This window comes from Alternaria novae-zelandiae (assembly GCF_023758075.1).
Source record: "Alternaria novae-zelandiae strain BMP 2774 chromosome Unknown scaffold_2, whole genome shotgun sequence".
Classification (NCBI taxonomy): domain Eukaryota; kingdom Fungi; phylum Ascomycota; class Dothideomycetes; order Pleosporales; family Pleosporaceae; genus Alternaria; species Alternaria novae-zelandiae.
Genome location: NW_026056962.1, coordinates 2470218 through 2494932, shown reverse-complemented (window position 1 = coordinate 2494932; position 24715 = coordinate 2470218). Strand labels below are relative to the sequence as shown.

Sequence of the window (24715 nt, the reverse complement as noted above, 5' to 3'; positions counted from 1 at the left end):
CCAGCCGCTGGCCTTGGCAGGATGTCATCCTTACACCAGACTTGCTCCGTCAGCCATTCTGCACGTCACTCGACGCCATTACCCGCGCGGTGCTTATGCGAAATGAGTGCGTATTTGCTGATTGCTGGAATGGCTTCGGTAGCGACGACATTTTCCTTTTTCGATCGCCTCGTCACGCTCGTCAGATGACGAAGGATTGGCGGCCGCAAAAACAAAATCTCTGCAACGGTGCCCTTCCATGCTTGCTTGGGTGTCGCGATTGGTTCCGTCAAGAGATTCCGGTGACGCCTCACTGCAAGTGTAAGCGGATGTACACTGTACGCGACGTGCTAATGTGTCTTGGGAGCATCGGTAGCCGATACGACACAAGGGCAACGGAAGCTGGAGGACGTTTGGTGGTTGACTGGAGAGAATCAGCCCTCCTTGGAGGCCAGCTGACCGGCCACGAAGCGAGACAGGGACCTCGAAATGGCGTTCGTATGGCCGAGACATGTTTACTGCTGCCTGCGTGTCATTTCGTGGTATGCCTCTTGTGGCAGTAGGATCCGATCCAGGAGGACAGATGCCGTGCAGGTCCAACAACATGTCAATAACAACACTACACCATCTCAGCCACGAGTAGCTTAGCATAGCCTTCGCCTCGCCTACCTCCATCTAGAGTACATCGCGTGGCCTGAGGAATCCGTTTAGGCGGCCGCCTGTCTCCCAACAAAGATCTGCGCTAAGGGAATGACAGAAAGCGCAGAGATGAGTCTCGATCCTGCATTCAGGTCATCAACCGGCCACGACCTGCATCCGGTATCCGCTCTTCTCCATCCATAATTCCCCTTGGAAGTGCGCCTAGCAATCTTACACATCGGCTTAGCCTTTTAACAGTTAGGTTGTGGAGGCAGGGCGCAATCCCGGCGTGATAGTCCCCGTCGAGTCAAGACAAGCTACTGCACACTTGCACGCTCAGCACGCAGATGGCCATGCACACATCGGTCTTGGTGGAACCTGTGATTTGCTGGTGGCGGTGGGCTTACAGCGACCATCGCGATGGAGACTTTGCGGGTGCATATGGATGATGCCCAGGCCGTGGGGCCTAGGTGGAGTGGCTAAGCAGGTGGTTGGTTGCGAGATGGATTGCTCGCGCAAGTGTATGCATGTTTTGGGCTGGGTGCAGAACTGCGGCAGGGTGGCTGCAGATTGATGCGTTGTGTGAGTGGGTCAACAACGTTGGTGTGGTCGATGCGCACATTCGGTGGGAGCATCGTGGACAGAGGCATGGACTAAGGGCAGTGTCAATAGAGCGTATTCAGTCAAGTGATGAGGTGCGAAGATGTGGCTTGTTTAGTCTGCTGTACGACTCTCGTCGCAGCGACCGTATGATATGTTTTTGCATTTGTTTGAGTTTGCTCATGGCAAAGATTTGTGTCCTTCTTTTTGGGACCTGCTACCTTACATTGTTGAGCTAGTGCTCTGGTATCTCTTGATGATGGGAAATTCGAACGAACGTGATGGCAATGAATCTCTACCGATCCAATGCCCAACAAGAACAACTCCGGGAAAATGCCTATTGACCCCACTCCTACTATACGTGGCAGAAAACCGTTGAGATAGCCACGCCAGAATCAAACGCCGTGCCATCAAGGCGCCGAGTTAAACGTAGTAACCAGATAGTTCTAAAGTCCAAGACCGGAGTATCGTCCGAACTGGTCTAGTTTTGAAACGCCAAAGAAAACAAACCGCACCAACACCGAACGAGAAATCAATCGCTGTTCGTGTCATCGTGACTTTTTCGAAAATTGTATAAACACATCGTGAAGAAGCATATCGTAATAGAAAGGGTCCAAAGGTCCAGAAAAAGGGTGGCTTAGTAGACATGAACCGGAGCCATCATCGATGGCTGGAAGGACACATGCTTGACCAGGTTGGCCGCCTGGATGAATGGCTGGAACCACGTATTGGCAGGTGGCTGGGAAACGTATTGTTGTTGAGGCTGCGGTACTCGGGAAGAAAACTTGGGGACCTGAGAAGAGGAAACGTGTTGGTACGAAGATGTTGAGGATGCGGATGAGGCTGATGAACAAGCGGAGAAGACCGAGTCGTTGTCCGAGTTTGAGCTTCCAGATGAGGTGGAGTGCTGGAAGGGTGATGGTGCGTAGGCTGAGCCAGGAAGAGCAGCAAACTGGGGGACTGCGGGAGCCTGGTAGTAGGCATTGTACGCAGCATCCCGGCTGTAGTCTACGGGGCTGAAGGGAGGAGAAGACAGAGGCGTTGAGACAGCTGACTTGGTTTGGGTGAAGGCTGAGCATCGGAGGATCATCTCACGAATCTCAGGAATGGTCGCCCTGTTGGCGGGGTTGAACTCGAACATGCGCCTGAGGATGGCGTCGAGCTCTGTGGAAACGGGAAGAATGGTCCTCAGGAACTTGGGGTCCTTCATGAACGCACGGAAGGTGCTGTCCTCGAAGGATGCTCGCTTCCATGGGTTGCGTCCACAAGTGAGGTTGACAAGCATGACTCCCAGACTCCAGACATCGTTGGGCGCTGAGGCGTAGCATGAGTAGGCCTTGGGTGCTGATGTCTGACATTCTACAAAAAGTTAGCACGTGACTTCAGATGAGTCAGATCATTTCGAACGTACCTGGAGACATGTAGAAAGTCGAGCCGCATCCAAAGTCGGAGGTGACAGCGTCGGTAGTGGCAAGTCCAAAGTCGGCCAGTTTGCAGGTCATTCCTTGGTCAGTGACGAGAACGTTTTCTGGCTTCAAGTCCCGGTGGTAGATTCCAATAGAGTGGCAGTATTCCACGGCATCCAAAACCTGGAGGAAAGCGCGCTTGGCCATGGCATCGTTACCAACGTACTTGCCCTGCTCGGTGATGTTGGAGAACAGGTCACCTTCTGGGCAGTATTCAATGACAACGTATGTGCAGTCAGGGGCGTCCATGATCTTGACTAGAGACACAACGTTGGGATGAGCGCTGGCCTGGTGGTGGAGCTGGATTTCTCTTTGTTGGAACTTCCTCTGGCGAGGCTCGAGACCAACCTTGTTGAGTGCCTTTACGGCATATGGGACGTTGGTCTGGATGTCCACGGCTGTGTACACCACGCCGTAAGCTCCTACACCAAGAATGCCGGTCAATTGAAGTCGTCCAGCAAGAAGTTGACCTAGGCGGTCTTCCGGCGCGCAGAATCCATTTTGGGTTGGGGAAGCAGGGGGCGTCGGGTACATATTGTGAGTGGGAAGGGTAAGAAGTCCTCGTAGGTCCAATGAAGGCCTCAAGGACGATGTTAGATGATCCGGAAGATGGAGATTGACCTGGTCCGTGTGGAAACAGCAAACAGTCCCGGATGGAAGAGTCAGAAAGAGAAGGTATTAGAGAGTAACCGGATCCGGCAAGTCAGGTGACTTGGAGGTTGCGACGGGAGAGTGAGTAGCAAGCAGTCGGGTGAGGAGTGCTTGTCAAAGACTGAAGAGGCTGTTGTAGTTGACGAAGGAATGTGTTGGGAGGAGGGTAGAGTAGTGTGAGGAGGTAGTGGTGGTTGTTGTGGTGGTGGTAGAGGGTGAGGCGGGATATGATGTATGTGTATGAGGACGGCTGGGCAGCAGTGATAAAGAGAGGCTTCCTGGGAGGGCCCAGGTGGCTATTGGCTGGCCTGGAGGCCCCGGTTTTTCGTAAATATAGGGAAGGAGCGGCGCTATGACGAAGAAGGATGGGGCTACAGAGCGAGTGCAGGCCATCAGCGATGTGTGCCATGGCCTCCGGCACGCACATTCAGACGCTAACGTGTGGTTCCACTCGCGCAACCCACCCTGGCTCCATGGCTCGTCTCAACGCGCGCAGGGAGGCGAGAGTGAAAGCGGCCGGGGGCTGCAGTGGTGTGAGCCGTCTTTACCCAGTTGGACGCTAGGCCGTGTCCAACAAAGACAGTCATGCAGCTACCGAGCGGCCGGGGCGTGTCCTTGATTCACCTGAATCATGCCGCCTGCGACTCCGCTGCTCACCGGGCGGCTGTGACTTGGGGCGAATCAGACGCCTGTCAGCGCAGCGAGGGTGACACACAGGCCTGCTCTCGCCGCGACAAGTGCAGCAGCCTCGAGGCACCAGAGGGAGCCATGCAGCGCGCGATGTGCACCATGGTGCAAGCGGACCCGCGCGCTGTGTGTGTGGCGCGAAGCCTGCCCGGCCACTCGTGTCCATTCACTGCTGCCCTCGCTGCTCGCTCCACACGCGCTCGTCAGCTCGCAGAGAGGACACTTGTCCAGGGCGCAATACGGGCGCCGCGTCTGATTCGCTGCCTCCCCCAGCCTCTGCTCTCGCGCGGCCCCCCGATCGCAGCATCTTGTCACCGGCCGATTAGACGGCCCACCAAGGCTCCAAAACGCCCGCGCCTCGCCCCAAGCAGATGCAGCTATGCAGTTCCTTGCCTAGTGCTGCTTAGCCTCCTCTGCAAAGCCTGTCCAGGCTTACGACGTCTCGAAAAGCCGCGAGCGCACGGGCGGCGTTCGATAGTCTTCGACTCTTCGCTGGCTCCGAGGCCCATGACGAATGCAGCCCGCCCAAACGACGATCTCGCAACGCTGCGGCACTGCTCTGCATCTCTGACTGTCATGCCGCCAGTCGACCTTTCGTCCCGTCTGCCTGAACCCGGTGCTGTGTCTAGAGGACGGCACAGTGCCTGTCAGCAACCCGCGGTCACGTTTCGGGTTTCGTGTTGGTGGACCTGTTTTTCTTTTCCGGCGCTTCTGATCATCGTTCTTTGTCCTTCAATCTGAAGCCCGTGGCCGTGGCCGTTGCTGCGATGCGCAAGGGCGAGCTGCTTCCAGCTTTGGGGACCGCCAAAGAGCGTTGGCGATGACACATGGCACTTGATGCCCGATCGGGCCCAGTCGATCCCACGACCGCCAACCTTGTTGCGCCGGACTTCGCCCTGTTTGCGTAGCCACCTGCCATTGGCCTGCCCAATATATTGCTTCTTGACGATGACTAACCGAACCGTTCGCCATGAGCAGCGAGCTGGCCTCCCTGTCGCTCGGCTCCGTGGGCAATTTTGTCTGGACGAGCTGGGCCCGCCAGTGGCACGCTACCGTCCACCAGAATTTTCGAGACTGCTCCGCCTGGCCAATTAATGCGGAGATTATTTTGTGTTTTTGTGCCAATCATCATTCGCGCCCTGCTAGACCTACGTGTTGTTGCAATCCAGTCATGGCCTTGTGACCTGGCAGTCACCGCCTAACGATGTCTTGCTGTTCCACCCACACCGGCCATTCGCTCAGCTGTTGCTGTCGTGGCTTATTGCGCAATATGTTGGGGCGAACTTTTGTTCATCTATGGTTTGCCGGTCGTAGCAGCTCCCAACGAGTAGAAACGATAGAACGTCTTCCAAGGCTTCCAGATCGAGGAAGCAGAGTATTCTACCGGTTCGTATCTCATCCCGTATCCATGCCCGTTGAAGGGATAACCGACTCGACTTGTCCGCATATGAGTCGTAGGAGCTGGGATGTGCGCCAGATTGCGATGCTGACCCCAGCGCAAGCGAGATAGCCGTGCAAGCACCTGCAGCTTCCAATTCTTTTTCTGCTCTTCGGCGTCATCCGTGCAGAAGCACAGAGTCAAGCCAAGTCCGCTTCCCGTAGGCTAAACTTACGAGCGGGAGTCTGTGAGTGTAAGGGACCGAAGATCATGTCCTGAGCGAAATTGTTCCTTTGCGGGTCAATATCATGGCTGAAAACTTTGTTGGTATTCGAGATGAAGGAGCCGTTCCCAAGGGCATGGCCGCGGGTGAGAGCTGAGCCGTTCGATGCGCATGGCAATTTGTCAAGGCGCTAGCAATCTCTTTCATAGAGCGCACATTTTGTGTCTTGGTGAATTGTGAGCGCGCTGCATAGTAACATGCAGTTTGCAATAGTGCAACCCTCAACAACCTCCATCCGTCAACATGCCGTCGTTTCCAAGCATCGTGCTGTCTGCTTTGATCCGTCCGACCCGCCGTAGGCTGCTCTATGCGCGTTTTCGATCCCGCTGATTCAGAATCGTGCATGCTTTCCTTGCCGGACAGGCGTTCTCCACAAAGCTCGAGCGTTTCAGTGGAGGTGGTCGAGAGTCGCAGCCTCCAGTGCTTTCACCGCCAAATGCTGACCAGCGCGAATTTCAGGATAAGCCCGTTATCGATAGTCATCGATAAGACACCCGCCAAAACTGAAATGCCCCGCCATCTCAACCTCCTGCGCCCTCAAACTCTAACGGCGGCAGTGTGATCAAGGGAACATCCAATCGACATGTGGTGCCCACCACAAGTGTCTCGATGGCTTACAGATCCTGCGACGTGGCGTCTGCGGCTGGGGGCAACATCAGGCGACGCCAGTGACGATACTACCAGATCAACCACCCACTATTGCAGGCCCAGTCAGATCCAGACTTTGTGGCCACCTGAAAACTTTCGTGTGGCCAACGAATGACAGCACACCAGCCTTGTTTTCCTCGTGCCTACTCAGATCTTGTTTGGTCCCGCCGAAATTGGTAGGCTGTGGCAATTAAGAATGCTGGCAAAGACATGCTTTGCGGCTGTGTACATTTCGATTGGCCGAGCAAAACGCATGGCAAAATATAGTATACACCGCTCTGAGTCGGTCCGAAGCTTTCCTCGTCGATCTCCAGGCCGGCGCAGGCAGCAAACGTTTCGTGGTTACTAAGGAAGGACCAGACTCCGCAAGTCTTGCAGCGCCATGTCGTTATATCATTATGCATTGCGGGAACTTCGCCCTGGCGGCGTTCTGTTCTGACATAACAAGTTTGGCTACGAAGTGGATATCTGTCTATCCTATGTTGTTCTGTAAGGTTTACGGAGGCCGTCTCTGTTAGCTGATGATCTTCTCGGGTTAGCTTGCGCGGCTTCATTCCAAGGTTGCTGATGCCTGCCCAGACGTCATCATCGGCGGTCGGTGATGCAAGACCCTGTTCATCACTTTATTCTGATACAGCACGCTGAGGTCAGATCTCTCATCGTGCTTCCGAAGAAACCGCTTTCCCAGGGTCCGATCAGCGAGCACATGCATACGCAGGTAGCAACGACGTAGGAGCCCACTTCAACGAAGATTCGGGGTCAGGCTCGTCATTCTGGAAACGTTCTTCACATATCGACCAACATCATCACAACTCATCAAAATATTGTTCCCGGCTGGTGCCTCAGCAACCGGAGTTTATTCCACATGTCTCGCGTCTTTAGATCACCCGCCCACACACCCCCTTCACATGTCAGTCCCAACAGTATATGCAGCAATAACGACGCACCGGAAACTTCGTCAAGCGGCTTCATCCAAAGCTTTGAATTCAAGCCACCCGTGTGCTCCACCATGGTTCATTGAAAGGAAACTGGAGTCTCCGTCTGGGGCCCGGCTCGTTGGCGAAGCGTGAACTCTAACGCGTCGCTTACAAGAACCTCTACTGGTCGCACGCGTGCGTTGCGAGTAATCGAGATGGATGATGAAACACTCAGCTCTAGCAGCCCTCTAGTCGGCGGTAACTATCCACCGAACCAAACTCTACACTCTGGCAGCCGAGAGGAGATTGGATCGGCAGGGACGTCGGACCTTCTGCGGTTCTGTTGTGTTGTTCCATGGCTTTTCTGGACGAGTACAGCCGCTCGCGTTGAGCTTAGTCGTGGTTATGGGGTGATTCGATCTGAGCCTCTGAGGGTCCCGCAGATCACAGCGGCCGCGAGTAATCTGCGAAGTTTCTTCCACAGCAAGGTCCGACTACAGGGCAGAACTCCGGCGTCGAGACGCCGTACGCCGTATGCATGGTGAAGTGGTCAAAGACGTTGAGCATGTTCGTCGCAAAGCCCGAGAATCCGCGCGCAGTCGGGTTTTCCACTTGGCGTACGCAGCACTTCGTCTGAGTGAGGCATCTCCAGTCACGTGTATGTGAACATTGCCATCACGAACATGATGCAGTCGCATGAGAACAATGCTGTCTCTCAGTGACATTGTCTCTGAATGCGATAAGTCATGTGAGCTACTCACACCATTTGCCACATCACGAAGCAACGACAGCCTCGTCAGCACAAATCTTACAACCTTCAATGTTTCGCCTTCCGTATGTCAGTAATCACCTGATGGGCATCTTCACACAATACCACGAGCATCATCTACTCTTGGCTCTTAGCCTTGCCAGCTCCATCAAGCCCAATACCCGCGCCAGCCCACCGTTACTCACATGTTTCGCCATCCACCATGCATTGACAGCCTCATACCCAGCTCACACACAAGGACAACCCTCGCGCTTCAGGAAGCTGGGCGACTATACCATGTCATGTATACATAGCCACGGGATCCTCGTCTGCCGCCTCGCACAGATGGGTCTGCCAAATGCCGTGTCTCCACCGCCTCACCAACTCACTCGCCTGCTTCCTCGTCGCTGCTCCACCTACCCGTGGGCCAACAGCGCAAAACATAAGATGAAACAAGCCTCACCTTTTTACAAAATGTTCTCGCAGTGTCGGCAGTGCAGAAACAAGCTGCTACATCTTACAGCCGCAACGCATCTCCGGCTGCATACTATCAGCTGACGACATGGAGTCGGTCCTTGCTTGCATCGTGAGACCTGATAGACTGCCTTACGCTGCGTTGCGTTGCGTATTCAGCGGAGAAACAAAACGAAGATGCACCGCGTTGTCGCTGACGAAGTAGATTGCGCCGCCAACAACGCGTGCGCATGCGCGTTACGCCCGGGAGCTGATCAACACATTGACTCATCACCACTAACTTCCATATTTCCAATCCACCGTCCATCCAGCCTTGACCTTTATTTTTGTTCGTTCAGTTCGTTCGTTCGACTGATCCAGGGAGCGAGCGGCACGGGTAGCAAACTACTGCAGGTCATCGATGCGGTTGCGCGGCGCTCGCGGGCGGGGGTTAGGCCTAAGAAAAGGTCCACGTCGCTCTCGCCTCATCCTTTGGGGGCGACACCAGCGCTTGCGTGATGCGCTTTCGGATGACTTGGGCCACTCGATTGCGAATATGCCATGAATAGAGGCGCGCGTATGTGGGTTGGGGTACGTAAAGTAAGGTGGGTGAGCGGGTTTCGTGGTCTGGCCTAGCCTGGCCGCCTTGCTGATGCGGATGCGGAGGGAGGCGGTTTGGGCAGGTGGGTGGTCTGGAAGTAGGCGCTGGTGGCAGATGCGTGGGTGCGGCGAGGGTGCCTGGCGACCACTTTAGCAACCACCATCTTTCTTGTGGTTCTGAGACGGTGGTCTTAGGGGGTTGTTGATGGTGGGTTGACTCAACCTTGACGGAGGGGTGGTTCAAGTCGGAATGATGTCCGTAGACGCTCGTGGTAGATGTGTGTTTACGGCGTGGCTTTTACTATTTACCGCTGCTGGATGCATGTGTTAGGTGTTGATCACATTGCACAAGCCGAAGGATTCAACCCAAGGATCTCAGAAGGCCTGATCGTAAGGGGAGTCAGGCATCTACAAGGCAAACCGACGTGTTGACGCTGGTGACAGCCTCGCGGGCGCTGATGTTTCATCGCCGGAAGGTCATGATACGGATCCACGGTATTACTACCTAATTGCGTTAATATTTTGTAATGATAGAGTCCTCTCCCTGATGAGCCCAGGAATCGAGGGAAGCGCAAGTAAAATTGGGTGTTGTATACCTCATACACAAGCCATAACAGCAAGCAGTTGTATACGACGACCAAAACAAATCGAACACCCACCCACATGACATCTTGAATGTTATCAACCCAGGAGCATACATGAATTCAATAGTTTGCTAACTTCGGCTTGAACGGCAATGTAGACTACAGGGTAGTTGATATTTCCATCGTATGTCGTGCACATACGAAAGAGTTGGCAACATCCAAGCGACAACATGATATCATTCGCACTACTTGATATCCAGGAACGCTCTTCGCACAAGCACACCCGAAAGACATGGCCGGAATGATCGTGCATGCTTGAAACCAAACGAGTACGTGGGCAGCTCATAAGTCAAAGAGTGCGCCCAAGATCCCGAGCACAACATTGTTCACCACCCCCATCACGAACGTTCTAACGACCCACTAAAGCCGGTTAGGAACTCCTCCTCGAACCCGTTGTCCAGACCCCCTATAGTCACATCGGTTTGGGATGCTTCGTCGTTGGCCGCGTCCATGTCCTCCGTAGTCTCCTCTCCAGGGGATGTTTCATCTCCAGCCTCGTCTATGCCCTCTGTAGTCTCATCGGATTGGGTTGATTCATCTCTGGCCGCGTCCACGCCCTCCGTAGTCTCGTGGGTCGCAGTTTCTTCAGCGGCGTCGTCAATGGAGTCCTCTTCATCCGCGCTCTCCCCAGACCTAAGACGGTCTTGGTGTTCTTCCCTGACATCCCTCAACCCCTCCTCTCCGAACACCCTACTGCTGGTCCGCCTCAGAAGACCCCTCAGTTTGAGCGTGAGTTTTGGCCGTTGCGTCTCTTCTTCCACGAGGTCATCAACATCCTCCGTCTGGACCGCCGTGGCACTGCTGCGGCTGCTGTTACCCTCACTTTTGTCTTCATCTTGGGGGTCGGGCTTAACTGGAAGGCCGAGGTATGTGTTGACATCGCTCAGTATACTGCCCCGGTAACGACTTTGCATGTCTCCGGTGTTGCTCATATGGGTTTTGAAGTCAGGGTACGTCTCGCATAGCTCTCCCCACGTGGTGCTATCGCCCGGTACATCGTTCCTGTTGAAACCGCCGCCACGGGGTGAATCCTGTGCGCCGATATAGTGGACATCTCGCTGAGACCAATGAGAGGCTAGGGCGTCGAAAAAGAGTCTTTGGAGTAGTTCCATCCCGGCGGAAGCCTGACTGTGGCGGTCTTGTCTTGGAGGAGGCGGGGAGCCAACAGACGGTCTTCTCGCGACAGGACCGATGATCGCGATACGACGTAGGCTCTCGGCGGTGGTGTTAGCGCAGATATACGCAATATCACTCGCTCGGATGAGAGATTGTTTCGCGTCGGATCTTGTCGACCGGGCAAGTGGATCGACAAGCCAGTACAATTCCCGCATAGCGGCTTCCCAGTAATCACTCGCTTCGAGCTTAGCCCCGAGGAGGCAGGCATCAGTGTGTGCTCGTAGACTACGGTAACCGGTAACAACTGTGTTCGGACTGTATACGCTCGAGATCGTATATGGAACGAAATCGGCAAAGGCTTTGGGAGTGATGGTTGGGAGATGGACTTCGGAAATCTTTCTGTCTGCGGCGATTATTCCGTCGAACATGCTTGAATGTCGTATTAGACGTGCTTTGGGAATATGCCAGGTTTGTTGATTTGACACTGGTCCGACGATAATCTTCATTGTGCCTGGAATTTCTGGAGCACTTGTGACGGATGGATCGCCGGATCGGTACGGACGGGTGGTTTCGGGCTTCAAGTTGAATGTCTTCTTATCCGAGCTACGGACGGTGCTTATGTAGCGTCTATTGTACATGTTCGTACTTCTAGCGGGAAGTGCCATATTCGCTGGCTCGGCGTGTGCGCTTCTTCGTTGGCCGATCATTGGCGAGGCGGGAGGTGGGGAGCGGTGTAGTATCTGTGATGTGCCGGGTGATGAACGTTTCTATGATAAGTAGGCTTTTCGGGTGCAAGTGACGGTGCGCAAACGGACGCAATATCGCGTGCGTACTCTGGGTGACTGGCGATAGTGAAAGTGACCCCAATATAAGCGTTGCGTTGCTGATAAAAGTGAACGGGTACGGATGTGTTGCAGTAAACATGTGATGGTAACGGAATGTGATTAGACGAACTTGTTATGATGATGAATGTGTGAGGGAATGATACATCGAGAAGTTGACTCATGGGGGCAGCGCTGGACCTGGCGATATGGGCAACAACGACCACATTCCATGGTACTGCGACCAAGCGAGGGTCACTCGCGATTGCCGCAAGAAGTACAATACCCATTCGAGTGGAGTATGGGGCATGCGTTGGGAAATGAACGAGTGAGAGAAATCGCAAGAATGATACGCTCGCAGGGAGAGGACAATGACGAGTCGGAGTGAAGTGCTCCAAGGCTAGAAGTGAGAGCATAGCAAGGTAAGGCATCATGGTGGCTAAGCCCTATCAGGCAACCGCGACCTTGCACAAAAGCAAACCCCATCTCATCCAACTCAACGACATCCATGACTGATCACGCAAGCGCCTTCCCATCTACCTCCACCATCACGACCCTTGATCCCACCTGTTCTCGCTCCAACCCACCCGTATCGCCCCTCCCTCCATAACGCTCACCAGCACGCCACTTCTCCCCGAACGTATAAAACACCCACGGCACCGGCGCGAAAGCAAGAGCGATGAACGCAAGCAACGAAAAGGACCACCCCACATCGAGCTTTTGATACATCTTGTGCGAGAAGAGAGGCGCAAGACCGCCGACGAGTGAGCGCATGACTGAGCAGGCGGCCATGCCAGATGCGGAGTGGAGCGGGTAGGCGTCTAGGATGTATGTGCCTGTGAAGAACTAGATGAGAGTTAGCGGTCGTATACCAAGTGTTGAGAACCGACTCAAGAAGATACATGAGTTGAGGAGGATGAACTTACAATAGCGCTCATAGACCCAGCACCAAACACCGCTGTTCCGATCAATGGCGCAATCCAGTGCACACCATACTGAGCCGTCCAAGCATAGATGAATAACCCAATACTCACAAGTGGCCACCAAAATATCATGGGTAGCAATCTGTTCTCCGGTCTCGTGTCGCCCTTGAGTGCCTTCCGCTTGACGAGGCCGTCGCTAATTGCAGCGCCTCCAAGCATACCAATGAGGTTACCGACAGCCGTACCGAGATAAGCAAGGCCCAGGTTTTTGGGCGCCCATCCGTAAGTCTCGACGAATGTTGTCGGGATGGTCGTGTACAAGATATATAGGGATCCGTATCCGATAGCCGTGAGCAGCGAGGTAAAGAAGATCGGTCGAGACAGGAAAAGCATACGTAGCGGCATGACCATCGCCGTGCGAAAAGCTACCAACTTGCTCGTCCCAGCGTCCAAATCAGACTTGGCCCTCAAATCCTTATTTCCAGTGTGTTTCCGCAACTGTGCAGCTTTTCGACGGAGTAGAACCGGTTCATACGTCTCCGACAAACATACCATGCTGAGCGCCGTACTCACCCCGCCCAAAATAGCAGTAAGATAGAATATCCACCGCCACCCTCTCGCAGCGTTGAGGTAGCTACCCGCAGTAGGACTAATCGCTGGACCGAGATTGTACGCCAATCCTATCAAGGCCATGACCCCCCCGCGTTTCTCTTTCACCCAGAGATCACCGATGCTGGATGGCGCGAGGGCGAATACGCTACTACCGCCCACGCCGGCGAGGAAGCGGAAGACAGCCAAGGTGCCGAGAGAGTTGGATCGTCCGCATGCGAAGGTGCTTACCGTGAAGAGCACGTTACATCCGTGGTACAAAGGCAGTCGGCCGTATTGCTCCGAAAGGGGACTTATGAGAAGGGGACCGAACGCGTAGCCTAGGACGTAGATACTCAGGACGAAGGCAGAGAGGTAGGCATCGGTTGATGCGAAGTCTCTTATGATGTCTGGCATTGCTGGCGCGACGACGGAGGACGTGAATGGTCTACTGAAAGTTAGCGGGTTGTGATTACAGTATGAATGAAGCAAGATACTCACGATACAAAACACATGATGAATATGCAACCGATATTCATGTCCTTCTTCCACGAGAGGAAATTCCTGGGGTTTGCCGCATCGTCGTTGCCGTGCCAGTCGACGACACTCAACTGTCTTTCCTTGCTACGTCTGAGGGTGCTGGGTGTGTCTAGCATGTTGGAGCCTGGACTTGTGTTGTAGCTGTTGTAAATGCTCGGTAGCTCTTCACTCCTATAAAGCTCCAGGGCTTCTTTTTGTGTGGAACTGTCACTCATGACGTCCGCCGAAGGGCAGGAGTGGATTCGGGTAACGAAGAGTTTCAGGTTTAGCGTTCAGGCGTAGTGGGAGCAAGGAGGGGACAGAAAAGCCGAATTGGTCTGCGTTTGAGTAACGTCGTTCACGTGAGGCGTCTTGACCAGCCCTGTGATGGGGTTACGAGATGTGATGGGCACGTCATTTAGTCAAGATGAGTTCCTGTTTGAAGAGTTGCCGCTGCCGCGTGGGAGACGCTAACACCCCAGGGCTTTCCATTCCCGTTCTTCACGTAAGGAGCAACTCGGAATATTCCAAGCTTACATCGGAAGGTAGAGGGAAAGCGGTGCAAACGACTGGTATTGCGAACCAAGAGGACGCGAAAATTGGTGCGATCTCGGCTTTTCTTCTTGCTCCCGATGGCCGGCTACTTACATTAGCATGGGAACAAAAACGTCTGAAGTCGGCCAACATTGTGCTACCTGTCACTCTCAACTTGCACAGGATATTTCTCCAAACTCTCATACCACTGAAGCGTACTTCCGATCATGAAAGCCCAACTACCCCAGAAGGTACTGAGTGACGCCTGATATTGCGCCCAGCTCCGGGTATCGTAGCCGAAAGCCGGACACAGCGTGAAGCCTATACCACCTATGAGGTTCCAGGCCCCGACCCACCATCCCAGCGTTCGAGGAGCAGGTTTCCACCATTTGGACTGAGTCTCGATCATGAAGAGGGCTCCGGAAATGATGAAACCTATCCCGCCAACGACTTGAGTTGTCCAGTAGAGGATTATGGTAAGAGTTTGCGACATCTGATCGAATATGCCGGGCAGTGCGGTCAGGCCCGCGACCCAGAAGATTGTTGCGCCGAGCAGCTGGGACATGGACGCTATGAACCCGAGATTATGAATGTAGTGGGTCCGCAATTCTTCGTTTGACGGCCACCAGACCCAGGAACGCTCTTGCGCCTCCAAATCGGGCTTTGGTTCGGCGATTTGTCGAGTCCTGACAGTATGCCGTTTGTTGTGATGGTGCGTGCAATGCGACTTTGACGGCCGCAGCTCTATGCGTACATCTCCCTCTTCTTCATGCGATAGGATCTGCTCCACCGCCCATCCGAAGCACCCCGATCGGCCCTCATTCACAGCTTCTGCTACGAGCAGGAATGACCCGAATTCGAAGATGCACACTCCAACAAACGCCGTTATGCCCCCACCATACAATTCCTCGTTTGTGAATTCCGAATCTGGTCGTACCAACGGCAGGAAGACGAAAAAGGCATTGAATAACCATACCACGCTGCCCAATGTGAAGACAAAGGCAACATCGAAGGAAACATCCCATACGGGGAAGTATGTGAACATCCGCCAGATGTTGCGTGTGACGCTGCGGAACGAGGAAGTCGGGCGTGGGGTATCGTGTTTCGTTGAGATGGCAGTCTGGCTGTGTTCGATGTCTACGGCATGTCGTCCTTTGCGATCATTGCGCGAAGTCCACTTGTAGCGAACATCGGGACGGTCGTCGTGACGATAGTGGGCTCGCGTGGGGTTGAGGAAAGGTACCGGGCCGGTGACGCGATCGTCTTCGAGGCGTAGGCCGGTGCCGTGTCTCACGGGTTCGCGTGCTGGGTGGAAGGTTTTGTTGCGTTGCGTGCTGCGCGTGGTTGGGCCATCGCGACTTGTCATGTCAGCTAGCTGTCGTCAATTCGGGTGAGTGTTGCCGTGTCGTTAGCATTGATGGAAGCTATCAACATTATCGAGAGATAACTAGCGAGAAAATAACGTGAACCCATGTTTGGACGCGAAGATGCTGCCCGCCTGCGTCATAGTACTAGATGGACGCAGCGCTGGAGTTAGCGTTCCCCAGCGCCGCTGAGTCAGCACCCAGCCTCGCCCCCCGCGCTACTACCTAGGTATGCATGTATGCGGCGTGGTACTCTCAGCACAAAATTCGATCCCTCAAATGCGGCCCACGACTAACTCTATGATTGCAAAGTGCTGCTGAATATATCATAGCCATAGAACTATCGGCAGCCGGTGGAAAAGCTTCCGGCCCACGGGTAGGTGCACAGGTACCTAGGTGGTGTGAGATAGGGCACGTCGGTGATTCCGTGCTGACTGAGGATTGGTATGTTGTGTCTAAGTTGCTCAGTAGCCAGCGATTGTTTCGCCTTCAGTTCTTGTCTTACAATCTAGATTCCTTTACTGAACTGCTCGTGGCCTATAGAAGTGGACTTATTTAGGCTCCTGCTGACTCGGAAGTTTATAGCAAGCACTGAACAGCCGGCGACCGCGAAGCAAAATTAAGACACCATGTTCACAGGCAAGTCGGTCAGTTTGATCACATTTCAGGACTTTGTTGACACCGGGTCAGACCAATGCCATCCCATCAGTATGGATTCGCATATTCCAACCAAAGCAGACGCACCCGAGTACACGTTTGCTCTGGCGTACCGAAAGCCTGTGCGTATACCCCTGGCCAAAATCCAAAGTCGATTCGATCTAACCAGAGGCAGCGGCCTATACCCAAAACCTGGGAGAGGATGGCAGGTGACAACGGCGTCGGGTTCCTCGATCTACCGCGAGAGTTGAGAGACATGATCTACAATTACATCTGCACCAATCTGTCGACAAACGGCGACGGCTGGAACGACAGGCTCGGCGCTTTGAAGTATTATATCCCGGGCAGTCCCCGATCACGTAATCTTGGTATCATGGAAACATGCCGCCAAGTGCATTGGGAATTCGCCGAAACACTCTACGCGCAGCCCCTTCAACTCTGCCCCGTTTTATACCAATACCGGACGCAGTTCAACGTAGCAGGCTCACATATCTTGCCCCTGTCGCGAACATATGCACATCTCGTTAAGAAGGTGGCTATCCTTCACGACACAGGAATCGGGAAATTCCGAGACCAGTACGACCTATTTGCGACAAAAACTTCCGGCGAGGAGCAATGGCGGCATGTTGTCTCGATTGCAACGCGGTTAGGAAAGCTCTTTCCCAAGATACAGACTGTACGCGTGCTTCATCGCATTTGCCCACAGGATTACGGCGTAGATTACATGTGGCAAACTGTGTGCGGACTACTTGGCGACACCAGAGAGGAGCAAGTCGAGGAGTCTGAAAAGTTCATCAGAGGTGTATGTTGGAGTGATGGGAGAAGCATCAAGATGCCGCCGCAACTGGAATTGATGCACTTGGACGTTGACACCGTCGTTGAAACGCCTTTGGTTGAAGCGATGAGGAATGTACGAGCAGCCGACATGAACAAGAGAGGACTTAAGCGGAAACGGTCTGCATGAACTAACATCGCTAGCAAGCGGTCTGTCATATGGTTCGAAATTAATACAGCAGAAGCTGGCCAAGTAACAAGTTGATAACTCCAATTTGAACTAGTGGTATCAACGCCGAAGGCCTCTTGCACATTCATGGCGCCGCAAGATCATCACCAAACGCCACCGCTGTGCTAATGATCCAGAAATCGTGGTAATAATACAAATAAACCCAACACCAGGCCAAGGCCGACCATCGTTCCAACACATAATACACATCGTACATCACAAACCCCACCTTCACCTCGCCTTGTTATCCCCCTTCCTCCCCTTCTCCCTCTCATCAATCTTCAACCCCCTAACCAACTGCCGTCCCATCATCCTCGAGATCTCCTTCGCATAATCCGTCATACGCATGTTATTCCTCTCGTCGTCGCTCTTGCCCTCATACGCCTTCTCGCTGTACGGCGGCGGCGCATCTGTATACCGCGCGTACTCCGCTTCGATGCGCTGGAGGTTGGAGTTGGACGATGAGCTCGAGTCGCTGCGGTGGGTTGAGGAGTGGTTTGACGAGTGCGAGTGCGTTGATGGACTCGGGAAGGACGTGTATGAGGAGTTGCGCGCTGCGGAGTCGTCTGTAGTGGAGGCTCCAGAGGGTCTTTGACCAGCGGCGGCGGCTTTGGCGATGGACGAGGCGGAGTCGTGGCGCGAGGAGAGCATCGAAGAGGGGGTTTCGCGTTCGTTGACGCTGACTTCGGGGTAGTGGTCCATTTTCTCGTTTGGGAATGACTCGATCTCGTAGTAGCGGTAGCAGTAGCAGCAGTGGTAGTAGTAGTATAGAGACTAGAAAACAAGATCTGAGATCTTTTGTATGACTTGAAATGTGGTGTGACTACTAGCGTCCTTTGATGATGGAAGTGTTATTGGTTGCGCGTGTCCTGCTGCTGCGGTCGATGGCTGGGATATTTAAACAGCTGCCTACTCATACCATGCACATGATGTACATGACACAGACCCATACTCAATCCTGTAAGTCATACTACGACGTCATTGCAGCGCCATCGTGCCCAGCCACGCTTTGGCTATCGCAGTCCGGATGAGGAAATGATGTGTGGCTCATCAGAAGACCACGCCTCAAAGACAGGAGTGCGTATAGTGCTTGGTTTCTATGACAAACTGGCTAATACATTCCACAGCTGGGAGACTCAGTCTTGGACTCCAGGGCTGTTTAATGACACGCGATGATCTGGAAAGATGATGATGTTGGCGATGAACGTTATCGGGGAGGCGGACACGGGGCAAAGCGAGGCGCAAGCGAAGCGAAGGATGTGTGGCGTTGCGAAATGGATGGGTCCAATGATGTCATTCATCACCATCAGCCGTGCCGTGTCGCACAGCAAAGACCGGAAAGCTGAGCATGCAGATCACAGGACATGATGAAACAATAATTGGCATATACGAAATGATGGGGTATCTTGGGTCCACACAGTGGACAATGCGTGTAACGTGACAGAGTAGGAGATGGGCGGTAGGACGAAAAGCAGGTACTGAGCCCCAACCAACAAACCTCATGCCCTGACTAGACCCCTGACGGCGTTCTTGAGCTTCCCCAACCCCCGCGAACTCCTCTTGTGGGATTTGTGTCGCTCTAGCTCCATGGCCGTTGGCGCGTTGAAGTTGCCGCTTATTCTTGAGATCTCGCTCTGCGGATTGTGGTGTGCTGGTGATGGCGAATAGTAGGGCTCAGCTGATGAGAACCTCCTCGGACGCCCCGTGTCGTCGTCAGAATACGACGATCTCAGATATGCTGAAATGACGGCTTGTTGAGACAGTTGCTCATCATCGGGTGATCGAGGTGTGTGGTGTAGAGTTGTCCGTGGTTGATGCGAGTCTGCACGCTTCCGCGATGATGGCATGAACGATGCACTGCGCTGGTTTGGGTCTTCGGGTATATCGCTCATCGAGTACCTCGCTAACATGAAGTTAAGGATGGTGTTGATGAAGAGGGTGTTCATCGCTTACGTTGTTGCCGTTGAGACCTCTCCTGCCGCTCTTGTTTCTTTTGATTGTCCATGTTCGCTTTCTCGTGCCAAATAGCTCGTAATGCTCGATAATGCGCCGTTTGTAAATATTGCGCAAATTCTTTCCGTGGGTGATAAAGTGAAGATGCGCAACGCTTGAACGCAATGAAACACAACAAGAACCTCGAAATTAAGGAAACACCCACCTTTTCATACTTATCAACACTGCCATCAAGTAACTTCGCCCAATGCACGTGGTACCATGGTAAAATACCATAATCCCACGTCATCGACTGTACCTCCCAATCAAGTCCATCCCACGAGAAGCTACAGAAGTCAAACCGCGGATCGGAAACAAGACGGGTAACCGGTCAACCTAAGCCTCGAGCGCCCCGCATGCTGCCAACTTGGCGGGCGATGATGTCCAGTTAAGGTTGCCTCGCATGGCATAGTACTTGTAGTGTTGGTGTCATCCGGGAGCCCGTATCCGCGGCTGAAGTGAGCGCTGGGTGATGTGAATGGCGGGGTTGGATGCAGGGCAGCCTTAGCCATGGTGCAAGCGATACACGGTGTAGATACGAGGAGATCGGCACAAGGCTGTGAGAGATCGTGAGATGGATATTCTGGCGAGTGAAGTGTTGCGATGGCGGAGCGATGGATTATCATGACGATATTGGGGTAAGGATGCGACTGGTCGACGGACCTTCATACTCGGGGTATGTAAGGGAGGTGGCGCACGCAGCAGCCAAGACGCAATTCAAATGCCATCATGATGTGCCCGCAAAGAGTGTACGAGCTGTACAGTACTGTAAGACGCACCTCATGTAGTGCGAAAGTTCTCAAAGAAAAACCGTTCGTGAGGGTGGAACAGGATTGACATTGCAGGTGAACATCTTGACATTAGATTGTGGGGGTAGGACCGAATAGCATCTGCCGAATTCCCATCGAAGAATTCACCCTCATCTCTCCAAAGTGCGATCTTCGAAATTCGCCTTCATCTCGCGAGCAAGAAAGAACGTTTCAAACAAGTTCCGTTGTCCTGATGTACAGGGGGCTCATCTCCCTTGACTCTGCCCTCGCTTCGCACCCTCGCACAGCCCAAAGTGGCAATAATTCCTTCCAAACACCCCCGTCGCTTCTCCTAACGGTGCACAGCCAACGTCCTTCGCCCTGCCCTTACTCTCCCACACAGCAAAGATGAACACACCATTGCGCGCCTGACTTTTCCTTCTCGAACAATGGAACAACTCACAACCTAAACATAGTAACACACGTGCAGCCACCTCACGTTTTTCTTCAAGGCACGCTATGGCGATCTGTTAGAGCCGAGGCGCAGCACAGCAGGCCGGCGGCCGGCCTCGGATGCCTGACCGCAACGCGTCCCACAAGTGGGCCTCCGAGATGATGATGGATGGGCGCTGACGCGGTGTTTTTCGAGCGCTCGACCGTCGGACTCAGCCCATGTGGGTTCTTTTCGATAAATAGGAGGAGGGTTTCACCATGGAATGTGGGTGAGCTGTTGAGTTTTTGGTGGGCTTTTGTTATTACTATTATCAAGCTCTATATATCGATTCAGATATTCTTGTCACTATACAATATATTTGCGCAACTATCGACGGGGCATTACATCTTCTCGTTCACGCACATCACGGATTAATAGGGAAAGAGAAGTCGTCCGTAGCACTTGCAGGTTTTCTCGTACGTACCACCTCCACATCCTGTCATCCCGCAGCGGGACGCCGGCCGAGCAACAAAAAGCCCTCAACAAGCATCATCCCTAACGCGCTTCCAGGGGTCTACGCAACATCTTCCCTGATCCACCTTCAAAAGCCATCTAGAACCTGCCCACATAGCAGTACATCGGCCAGCCACCCCGACAACCAACCTGTTCTTGGCCCTCTCCAAACCCGTAAACAAAGCGTTACGGAACGAAAGGCATCTACCACCTGCCACCCGCATCCGAGCACACACGAATATATTCTTAGCCAGGACACGAGCATCAATATTCTTGTTGGTGTAGCTTTCCCATCTCGTATTCAGCACAGAGTCGGTACACTACTACTGCTGCTGTCTATTCTTAAACTTTCGGCCCTACCGCATCGTACCGTACCCGCAACCACTACCACCAAAAGCACGATACGATCGACATACCAGACCCTCGAAAAAAACCTAAAAATGGATTCGCACGCGCAGACTACGACGATCGATACCCAAACATCGTCTGCATCGTCGTCACGAGACTCGTCGCCTAATACACCCATCACACCTTTGTCGCCTGCGTCATCGGCAGGCAGCGGATACTTCTCCCGTTCGTCGTCCGGGCTGGCATCGCCGCAGGTGCCGTACCACATCATTGTTACGTTCGATGGCAAGGTGCGCGAGATGCTGCGGATAGAGAGGCAGAGTGAAGATATGGGTGAAGAGCGGAGGTCGAGGAGGACGACACCCCGACCAAGGTACTATGCGAGGAACTCAGAGGAATAAAGATAGGGTTACAAGTTGTTGTTTGGATGGATTGGCGAACATGGCGTTTACGATTTTAATGACTTGAGCATACTGGAAAAGACGGTTCGCAACGTTGCGACTGTCATTGGCGATAAGGAATGGGATACAGAATCTGCGCAAATAGCTGGAATATTGTCAGTAATTGTAAATATAATCGAGAAGAAGGGTCTTATTGTACCTACTACTGTCTACAGAATCCGACAAGAAGGAACGTTGCCACTTACAACCCCTTCCGCATCATTCCACCTTCACTTTCTTAGACGCAATATCGCAGTACACCCTCGGCGACGACGACACCTCCCTCTTCCCCAGACTCGAAAGCGTCCGCGATGCATTCTCGGAACGCTTCTCAATGCGAATGATGCAGCTCTGTTGGCCCTGGTCTTCATTCACCACCCACATCCTGATCTTATCCTTCTCGACGTCTCCCCGACAAATGACATGTATCTTATCATCCAGCCCGTGTGGCTCCACTGCGAGAAGTCGTCCTGACGTGGGACCAAAAGGCGGATCAACTCCGCGTCTACTCCGCGACAAACGGATTCGGAGGTCGCACACCTCATGGGCTAATTCAGCGAAGCCTTCGAGTGTGAGGCGCTCCATCGCTAGTCCCATCAGGTAGAAGAGCAGCATCTCGTCGTACTCGCAGCCTGCTTCGCCGTCCACGGTGATGAAATCTGGCAGGGCGGAACTTTCCGCGAGGTCTGAAGGTGGGACCACGGATTCGCTTCGTGGCCAGGTGATGAGGTGGAAGGGGATTGCGGAGTAAGAGAGGAGCTGGTAGCGCATGCGACATGGGTGTGTCTTGAATGAGGTTTGCTCCATCAATCTCCTTCGGGAGGGCTTTTTTGACACTTCCTTTGGTCCATTCTTGATAGCGAGTACGCGGGCGTGAGGTCGAACTTGGCTATTCTTGCCGACGAGTGCGTGGGCGGGAGGCTGAACTTGGTTATTCCAGATGGAAGGCAAACCCGGATGAGCATGGGCTGTCGACTGTGGTGGAGGTTCCACTGTCTGCTGGAGAGCATCTTGGAGGCGAAGTTGCTCCTTCAGCGCGAAGATGAATTCGCTGTCTACCACCGCGTCGAAGAGCTTGTATAGCTGTGAGGGGTCGCGGAGGTCAAACTCTTCTTGGCCATGTTGCCCGATCAATGTCACTGTTGAGACAGGTTTCTTGGCCTGGTTCACCCGGATGAATGCACGTTGGGTGATGTTCTGCTTGGGGCATCCATTCGGTGTCTGGTATCTTCAATCAGCTTTCTTTCAGTTGGATGTCACAGACTCGACCATGTAAACTTACATGGAGATACATCCGATTGGGAGCAAGAGGAGTCCATGAGCCCGGAGGCCAAGCACTGTTTACAATAGCTGCCAAAGCAGTCGCACGATTGTTGACTGAGAAAGCGTCCTGTGCCAAGAGCCCGTATGCTCTTTGGAGTGGTTGGGTAACGGGCTGGTTGTTCCGAAGCTCCTGGAAGTAGCACGCGTATGCAATCCGGCGGAGATTCAAGAGCTTTTCTTCAAGAGTGATGTGGTAGAGACCATTGCAAAATGATGCATCTGAATTGTTCCACCCGAGAAGAGAAAGGAGCTCATCAGGCAACACCATGATTGTTTGGTGCGCAGGTGATGTGATGAAACTTTGTTGGCGACGAGTGCGTAAGTGAAGACTCAGACTGGAGTTGTCTCCAGTGATGCCCGCCTACACAATTCCTGGAGGCAATGCCGTTAGCAAGCCTGGAGAAAGCGGTTGTGGGTTCAAAGAGCTACTCACCTGTGTCGAGTAGCCACGACGCAAGCGGTGTCAGTGGCTGTCAATGTTTTCCGCAGCAGTGATCGAGGCGAACCTCAGATCTAGGCGTGTCTTCAAAGCGGGCCAGTAGCATTGATGTGGTTTGCTTGCAGAATTGATGAGTTGAGGATGAACTTGTGATGGGATGAGATGGAAAGTGTGTGGTTGCAGCTGCTGTTGCTCAGGAAGAGAGAAGGTATACCCCATCACTCCGCACCTGCTGAGGTCAGCAGCGAGGCAACGACGACTGCAGATGTACTATGAATACTGATGTAAGAATCGATATCGATGTTACTCTGCTTCGGGCAGGGTGCACATTATGGCTCATAACGCTCCACTTCCGGGCCGGGCAGACGACCCCCGACGGGACGGCCCAGCTCTATGGCATGCCATTACGGTATAGAAAGTACATTCTTAGCTTATTCCTTATCGTGTACCAGAATATCACGACTCTGGAAGGCCGGTGCGGTGTTGAGTGCGGAGTTCTCGTTAACTTCAGCGTTTCACGACACTGGCATCGCTCGAGTTTGTCCATAACCGCTGCTCATGAAATTTTTCGCACTGCTATACTGTATGTGCCGCTCATTGTTCATGCACTATGCTCACAGGCTTTCTCCGGCTGCAAGATTCCTCGCAACGATCATGCGAAAGCCCCAAGGCAGTCAAAGTGATGCAACAACCACGAAGGACGGACGCGCGGCGGCAGATCATCCTGATCCCTGGGCTTTTCAAGCCACGAAGCTTAATCAACTTATGGCGGTAATAGAAGCGAGAACCAAGCTTTTGTTTGGTCTTGTGGAGTGCGCGTTCGTTGTAAGGGTCGCTGAGTTAAACTTCAAGATGGCTTGGATTGCCACCTGCATTTCTGACAGCCCCAATAGTTGTCATGTCAAGTAGCACGCTGGCCTACTGTGTGATTCTCGTGCCAATGTAATCTGTCTCGGTGTGTGGGCGACTCTTGCTGGTAGCGATCGTGGAGAGGAACTTGGACCCAATCATCGCTTTGGACGTGTAATAATTCGTAAAGGTGGATTAAGGACGTACCAGAGACATCAAAGATTCCAAAAGGCGGGCCAGGTGGGGCGTTGACCAACTCAACCATCACGTGAAGGGTTCAGAAGAAGCAGTGTATGAGAGCAAGCAAGTACATTGTCCTCCACCATGAGTCATACTTCAGTATCTCATGAGCCGAAGGCCAACAAGCAACCGTAGAAGCAAGCATATGAGCAAGCATGTAAGCAAGCAATG

The 24715-nt window shown here is 53.3% G+C and overlaps 6 protein-coding genes across 6 annotated transcripts; 1 reads left to right on the top strand and 5 right to left on the bottom strand.

Moving 5' to 3' along the window:
- Positions 1–1855: 1855 nt before the first annotated feature.
- Positions 1856–3218, bottom strand: J4E88_001852 (uncharacterized protein; the record flags this gene model as incomplete). Its single annotated transcript, XM_049395520.1, has 2 exons — positions 1856–2577; positions 2630–3218. 2 exons carry the CDS (start codon positions 3216–3218, stop codon positions 1856–1858), a joined length of 1311 nt encoding a protein of 436 aa, XP_049259384.1.
- A 6813-nt stretch (positions 3219–10031) lies between these two features.
- J4E88_001851 (uncharacterized protein) lies at positions 10032–13896 on the bottom strand (the record flags this gene model as incomplete). The annotated part of the gene is made up of 5 exons (XM_049395519.1): positions 10032–11549; positions 12342–12476; positions 12557–13589; positions 13643–13805; positions 13893–13896. The coding sequence occupies 5 exons, from the start codon at positions 13894–13896 to the stop codon at positions 10032–10034; spliced, it is 2853 nt and encodes a 950-aa protein (XP_049259383.1).
- A 455-nt stretch (positions 13897–14351) lies between these two features.
- On the bottom strand, positions 14352–15560 carry J4E88_001850 (uncharacterized protein; the record flags this gene model as incomplete). The annotated part of the gene is made up of 1 exon (XM_049395518.1): positions 14352–15560. The coding sequence occupies one exon, from the start codon at positions 15558–15560 to the stop codon at positions 14352–14354; it is 1209 nt and encodes a 402-aa protein (XP_049259382.1).
- Positions 15561–16187: 627 nt separating this feature from the next.
- J4E88_001849 (uncharacterized protein) lies at positions 16188–17179 on the top strand (the record flags this gene model as incomplete). Its single annotated transcript, XM_049395517.1, has 2 exons — positions 16188–16337; positions 16391–17179. 2 exons carry the CDS (start codon positions 16188–16190, stop codon positions 17177–17179), a joined length of 939 nt encoding a protein of 312 aa, XP_049259381.1.
- Positions 17180–17449: 270 nt separating this feature from the next.
- On the bottom strand, positions 17450–17920 carry J4E88_001848 (uncharacterized protein; the record flags this gene model as incomplete). The annotated part of the gene is made up of 1 exon (XM_049395516.1): positions 17450–17920. The coding sequence occupies one exon, from the start codon at positions 17918–17920 to the stop codon at positions 17450–17452; it is 471 nt and encodes a 156-aa protein (XP_049259380.1).
- A 3992-nt stretch (positions 17921–21912) lies between these two features.
- On the bottom strand, positions 21913–22987 carry J4E88_001847 (uncharacterized protein; the record flags this gene model as incomplete). The annotated part of the gene is made up of 2 exons (XM_049395515.1): positions 21913–22914; positions 22976–22987. 2 exons carry the CDS (start codon positions 22985–22987, stop codon positions 21913–21915), a joined length of 1014 nt encoding a protein of 337 aa, XP_049259379.1.
- Positions 22988–24715: the final 1728 nt, after the last annotated feature.